Source organism: Orbicella franksi, chromosome 3 (genome assembly GCF_964199315.1).
Source record: "Orbicella franksi chromosome 3, jaOrbFran1.1, whole genome shotgun sequence".
In the NCBI taxonomy this organism is placed as follows: Eukaryota; Metazoa; Cnidaria; class Anthozoa; order Scleractinia; family Merulinidae; genus Orbicella; species Orbicella franksi.
In genome coordinates this window covers 5,516,235-5,522,912 of record NC_138147.1, presented here as the reverse complement: position 1 = coordinate 5,522,912, position 6,678 = coordinate 5,516,235, and the positions used below count along the sequence as shown (strand labels likewise).

At 38.2% G+C, this 6,678-nt stretch overlaps 2 protein-coding genes across 2 annotated transcripts; both read right to left on the bottom strand.

The window, feature by feature from the left end:
* Positions 1–775: 775 nt before the first annotated feature.
* On the bottom strand, positions 776–4,385 carry LOC145480854 (transcription initiation factor TFIID subunit 13-like). Its single transcript, XM_081459188.1, has 5 exons — positions 4,350–4,385; positions 4,154–4,217; positions 2,776–2,873; positions 2,000–2,098; positions 776–1,783 (listed from the first exon to the last, which is right to left on the bottom strand). Exons 1-5 carry the CDS (start codon positions 4,374–4,376, stop codon positions 1,706–1,708), a joined length of 366 nt encoding a protein of 121 aa, XP_081315314.1. The 5' UTR covers positions 4,377–4,385; the 3' UTR covers positions 776–1,705.
* A 478-nt stretch (positions 4,386–4,863) lies between these two features.
* On the bottom strand, positions 4,864–6,662 carry LOC145482973 (uncharacterized). The gene has a single exon (XM_081461602.1). It carries the CDS (start codon positions 6,586–6,588, stop codon positions 5,200–5,202), a length of 1,389 nt encoding a protein of 462 aa, XP_081317728.1. The 5' UTR covers positions 6,589–6,662; the 3' UTR covers positions 4,864–5,199.
* Positions 6,663–6,678: the final 16 nt, after the last annotated feature.

Here is a 6,678-nt window from a genome sequence, read left to right as displayed (position 1 = left end):
AGTTAGTACTGCCTTGATTTAAAAAGTATTTTCCCGTTTCAAGCGATTTCTAAGACCAAGTAGATCCCGAGATATTGTTTTTTTGAGAAAATTGCGAGCCGAATTTTACAAGTCAGTTCAACTCTCAATGAATATCGAAAACAATGGGTGTAAAAATTTACTAATTGCACGCTGGAAATTGCTTTGTTAACAAAAACAATGAGTAAAGTTTTCTTCGATGCAAAATCCTTATAAAAGGCTGACTCAATAAGTTTTACAAACATCAATCATTTACGATAAGTGCATCCACGAGTCAGTTACGAGTTTAATACGAGTTCAATTTAAAAATGCCTGGTTTGAAACGCCCACGACAAAGTTTCACATTTGAGTACAAGCTGAGAGTTATCGCTCGGGCAGATGAGATCGGTAACAGGGTACTTTTTGGCTGCCCATCACCCCTACCCAATAAGGATCTTTTACACTCATCCCAGCTTTCTCTCAACCTTACAAAAATGGCGCTCAACGATCGATTGCTCCAACAACGAACGCATCGCATTCTGTTAAGTCTTAAACATCAATACATTGGATATTTAACTTGTAAAATCAAACTTAAGAAAGTAATGCTGAGGAGAGTGCTTTTAACTGCCCTATTGGTGGCCAAGTAGCAGAAACTTTTATCTTATTCCAAATGGACACGAACATGAAAGGCTTAGTCTCGCTCGATCACTTCAAATTTGTGAGTTCTCGAACTATTTAGCATAACTTTCTTTTGTTTTTTGGTGCGGGTTATCTGCCAGTGCGGGTAATCTGCTGAATCTTTTTTCTCATTTTGGCAAAAAACGACCGGTGCGGGTAATCTGCCGTGCGGGTAAACTGCCGGAAATTACGGTAAGTGTGATTACCATAACTTTAGAATTTAAACCACTCTATAAATCAAATATATTATACAATAAACATAAAGTGGCAGTTTTCTATGGGTAGTAATACAATGACCAGACCATTAAGGGATTTCTTATAACCATGCAATGAGATGCTTTAATAATCAGGCATGATAGCTGAGTTTTAACAATCATCTTGACCCATGAATGACAAAATACCAGTATTTCAAAAATGAGATCTGAATTTTATTTTATTGGGAAACTTTCACTCAGAGCTTACATGTATGTGCAACTGTGAGAAATACCTATCATGAAACAAAATTCAAAGAGGGTTTATAATATATTATCAAATATTATTGCATGACCAAATACCAAGAAAGAGAGTTGTAAATAATGATAAGCTAAGATGTATTTTTAATGATATTCCAGGCATCTGAAAATCAGATTAAACTATGGGTGTTGACAGCAGAACTCTGTATGCACATATGAAACAAGATGTTCTTTCTGGCAGTCTTTAAACTAATGTCTGCAGAAGAATGCCCGGCATGACTTTTGTTGTACTCCTAGGCAAAAGTATCGGTAGACAGCCTGAGACGAATTATGTTGATACTATCCAACCTAGAAATAACTCAGACAACTTTCAAAACATTACAGCTGAGCATTCAAGGGATACTTTCTGCACCCATTTACTAGAGCTGTCCTGTCAAGTCTATTTTGGGAATTTTTGTAAATGGTTATTTAGGAACTTGCCCTTGAGCAAGTGCCTGCTCATATGACACTATTGTCATTGTTATATTGTTATATTCATGAGGCAGTTTCTTTTAAAATTCAGAATATCCCTCTAAACTTTACACCATTTCTCCATAGCTTTCAGCGTCAAAAGCCTTCCTTGCTTTCTTGAGTTCTTCATTCATAGTCAAGAGATCCTAAAATAAAGGAAAATAACGAGGAGCAATTGAAAATTTTAGAAAAATTATATTGAATTTCAACTTAGTTATTTTAAAATTCTTTAATGAGATATAATGTATTTATCTGATCAGTCCTTGAAACATAGCAAAGTGCGATGAAGAAGAATGAAGAATCTATAAAATCAAAAAAATAATTATACAAATAAATCTGCTATCACAGGACAAATTCCTCACTTTGACTCTGGCATATTTCTTTGGATCCTTTCTGATCAAGAAGACAATATCCTCGACATGCACCTTTCCTTTTTTACCAACTTCCATTGCCTTTAGTGTCTGGAGAAAATTCATAGAATTTTATTTTATGTTCAAGATGGGTTCGTTTTAAATAAGATATCAACAAAGTTGTTACTACATTAATATTCAAGATCAGGACTCAACTTTCAGGAAAAAACCTTGGGGTGAGTTGACCCCTAAGTTTTCAGATTTAGTCGCCAGCAAAAGGATTTCAGTGGAAAGCATGAAAAGTTATTGCCAGTGAAAATAAATTGGTCACATTGGCGACCCCAGTGGTCGCAATGTTGAGTTCTGTAGATACTTCATTCTATAAAAATTATACAATGATTACAATGATGAGTATGATAAGAGATATAACAACTTATCTTTCATCTTTACATATGGGGTTCTCTTACTGACTAGCTGGTGAATCGGAAAACATTTTGAGAGTCTTATTCTGGTTTGAGCACTGCAGTTCTCTTGTGCTTGGTACTCAGGCACAACCTCTCTCCATCAAATTCAGCCTTTCATCTAGAATCTTTACGGTATTCTTTACTTTAACTGGGCAAACATGCTTAAGGTAACATGCCATTAAATGAATCTGCCATTTCTGCAAGTCATTTTACCCTTAAGTAGCATATATATATACCCCCCATAAGTAAGGAAAGCTTTATGGAATTGGTGATTCATTTAATCACAATAAGACTATATATGTGTACAAAGTCTTGTTTTCTTACCATTTCTGTGATGTATTCTACAACAAGATCTTCCAGCAAATCCACAGATTCAGTGAAAGGTACTTGATCATCACCAAAGCCAAACATCATGCATCTCACTGAAAGCAAAAGGAAGCTTATTTAGAGACTCCACTTGAACCTCCACTAACAGACAGCTCCTGAAGGCGTACACCTTCCATAAATGGACACTTAGTAATGGTCCCAGCTACATACTTGTAACCACTGCATTATTTACTTCCCATAAGCAGACATCTCTCACAAATACAAACACTTTTTCTGGTCCCAATGGTGTCTGCTTTTGGAAGGTTCAACTGTATATAAATTGGATCATGTGTAGTAAAGGCATCTGCAGTTGAGTGTCGATCCATACCCTTGATTGATACCCTTGATCAACACCTGGGTTGACACGCGAGCAACAATTGATTGACATCTCGGTTGACAGTTGGTTGAGAGTCAACTAATTTTTGATCGATGCATATGAGATGGTCGACATTTGGTCGACTATCAACCAACTGTTGATCAAATGTTCATGAGTGTTGACTAAGTGTCAACCGAGTATCGATCAGGATGTCGATCAAGATGTCAATCGACGGTATCAATCACGAGTATCCATTGACACTTGAATGCGGATGCCTTTAGTGCACATGATCTTATAAATTTATAATCCATGAAATATTTTTTTGTGCATTATTGTTCTGAACATGCCACATGATGCAGCCAAAACTGGGGAATATCAGATGATATCCCCAGGCGATATTCCCCAGTTTTTAAACTTTGCTTCTTTCCGTTGGAAGTTCAGTTTTCACTCCTGCTATATTGTTAAAAATTTTAAATAGTACTTAACATTTTGAGCAAAGTAGCAATATTTTCGAACACCTGCAGAATTATTTTGGCAATAATAGCTTAGATTAAAGAAGTCGCCACATAAGAGCAACCGTATGTAAAAATACTTGAGGGATAATAAGCACAATAAACCCTCATTTGGCATGAAAATGCCAGGAAAACTGTCCACTACTCGGAACAAATAACGTCTGCGGAAAAATGTCGGTGCGTATTTCGCGCCAAATGGAGGCTATCGTTTTTAGTTATATGCTTTCCATGCAAGCTAAAATCAAACATCCACCACAAATAAATAACGTTGAGATACATTTTCTATTGTAATGGATATCTAATATTTCTCTTCTAACTTACATTCCTTATGGAAAAGCCATTTCGTTTTCCTAGAAAAATGTCGGTGCGTATTTCGCGCCAAATGGAGGCTATCGTTTTTAGTTATATGCTTTCCATGTAAGCTAAAATCAAACATCCACCACAAATAAATAACGTTGATATACATTTTCTATTGTAATGGATATCTAATATTTCTCTTCTAACTTACATTCCTTATGGAAAAGCCTTTTTCGTTTTCCTGTGGTTTCTGCCTGGTTTGATTCGGATTCGTCCTACAAACAAAAAGACCTCAGCTGGTGTCCGTTCGATTTAAAACAGAGTGAATCTTCCATCGAAGAGTTCGCCAATAACCTAGAATAGATCTTGAACATCCTCCAACTATTATAATTAAAAACACAAAGTACCTCAACTTCGTCTTCTACGTCCGCCATGTTTTTTTGTTTCGGTGCCTTGTTCGGTACCAGTTTCTTGGCGTCGTAAACTTAGTAGTTCCCAGGGCCACGAGGATGCGATGGTATTCAAGTGACGACACAGCAAATCTTATATTCATGTCATGAAGCGCCAAAACAGGAAATATTGAAATATCTTGAAATACATATACTCAAAGCCGACCGACAAGTATGAAATAAGTTGAGTTCCGTTTAGTTAGAGCTGGAAATGAATTAACTACGCAAAAACTTAATAACTAATGTAAGAGGAATTCCAGTAACTAGACCCACAATGTTTCAATTAATGATAGGTGGAGCGCTTTATGTCAAATTTTAACTGCCAAACAGGTGAAGGGTAATGTCGGTAATGAAACAAGGAAAGAGAAATTTGTGCCAAAGACCAGAATAGGTAACTGACAAGGTAACTGTTAAAGTATCAGTCTGTAAATGACAGTCAAAAATTATTTTCCAGGCTGGAAAATTTATTGAGAGTTACAGATTCTGTACCAATTACTTCGATTCTCAGCGTACGTAAAACAAAGTTGGTCAAAGTTGCGCAGCATGAAAGCGAACATTTGAAGGGGTGGAACAACAACAACAACAACACACGTTATTTACCCCATTTAGTAGTTCATATTTACAATTATTTAAAATGATTTTTTGAAATGATTTTCAAATGATTGTTGTTGGCTTTTTTTTTAAACAAAATTTCGGAACATACTTTTGTAGGTTCCCTCGGGTTATTTTTACCAACTGGAGGTACAGAATTCGCTGTTTTTTAACCCCTATGTTCTTAACATCCGATCCAGTCACACAGTCAGGGCTATCATCTTTTCACGGCACCCCCCCGGGTTTTACGGCGGGGTTTTCTCGGTTTTAGCTTATTGCCGAATTCTATACCCGCCAGAAATTCGGCGATGTGTTGATCTAACTTCTGCCGTTCACTATCTTGATATTCTGGTAATTCAATGTTGGCGTAACCCGCAAGTTGTTTCCAGCTTTCCTCGGTCATGGCCTTCAGTTCAATGCCGGCAGAAATCATCTTACGCATTCCTTCTTGGCCATTCTGAATGTCAATCTGTAAAGACGGCGACGGTACCATGTCAACTTTATACAACTGGCAGAGATTGATGGTAAACTTGATGCCGTGAGATGAGCAATGTGCAGCAAAGAAATCTGCTAAGTCCTGTGCACATTCTTTTTTCTTGAGACCAGGTCGTTTGTCGTGATGTTTCGTTGATCTGTAGCAAGGCTGTTTGTTCATGAACATGTCGATATTCCCTCCCCTCTCGCGACGAAGCAGTTGGATAGCTTGTCGAAACTCGTCGTCCACCAGCATAAAATACTCAGCATGAATTGTGTTTCGACGTTCACCGTCGAAGCAGTTTCCATATCTAGCCTGGAAAATCAAGCGATTACTGCAGTCTGTCAGCCGAACATAGACGACGACCGAGGCGGCATAATCAACTTTTGGATTCGTTTGCCTCGCCATTTTTCCAACACGACACTTCGGCCTTTCGAGACATTTGTAGCTGATGTGATCTCTCTTTCTCTCTGTGACATGATAAAACATGGCACAAAACTGATCTTTAGTAACAGCCAGTGGGTTTCGTCCTCCGACTTTATGATTTTCTGTGTGATCGTGTACAATACTGACCTTGTCACACTTTTTATTCTCTCTCAACTGGACTGAGGCCCAGTCTCGCGTCGAGTAAAGCTGTCGGAAGTCGATCACCTCCACCGTATTCCAGTCCATAGTAATAACTACAATGCGATTCAAAGGAACGAAAATCACAAAAAGTTGACAAAAAGGACTCGGACCAGCTGTTATACTCTGAGGGGTAAAATTTCTAGATGGAGGTGGGCTACCTGGGTTACATTCCGTTTTTTCGACGACAGTCTTCCCGTTTCGTTGGTGACAAATAAATCTGCTGACAAGTCGTGGCTTTCCAACCAGGTTATAAACCTTGATGCTGTTGTCGCCGTTGTCTGTGATGACGAGGTGGTTGTTTGGGGCAAAGCAAATATCATAAGGTTTTACAAGGTGCTCTGTTATTGTTTCGTTTCCCCATGATCTTGTGTCACCAGTGTCCCCTACTCGATTGCGACACAACTCGACACAAGTGCTAGTTGCACTTCTCTTGGCTACTGCCAGCCACCCTTGCTCAGAGATTGTAAGCCCTGTTTCGCTTGGCACTGAAAATCCTTCCGCCATGAACCCACGGTTTTGTTCAGGCAGTGAACAAATGATCAAAAATACCACTGATTGCACTGAAGAAATTTCTGTTGCTTTACTAATCGCTGT

What these genes read in the sequence shown, in the direction of transcription:
- LOC145482973 (XM_081461602.1), bottom strand. Translation starts at nt 6,588, where the DNA reads ATGGCGGAAGGATTTTCAGTGCCAAGCGAAACAGGGCTTACAATCTCT.
- LOC145480854 (XM_081459188.1), bottom strand. Translation starts at nt 4,376, where the DNA reads ATGGCGGACGTAGAAGACGAAGTTGAG. An exon ending in ACGTAGAAGACGAAGTTGAG is followed by an intron (nt 4,218 to 4,349) that starts GTACTTTGTGTT and finishes TTTTGTTTGTAG; the next exon opens with GACGAATCCGAATCAAACCA. An exon ending in TAGAATACATCACAGAAATG is followed by an intron (nt 2,099 to 2,775) that starts GTAAGAAAACAA and finishes AATTTTCTCCAG; the next exon opens with ACACTAAAGGCAATGGAAGT.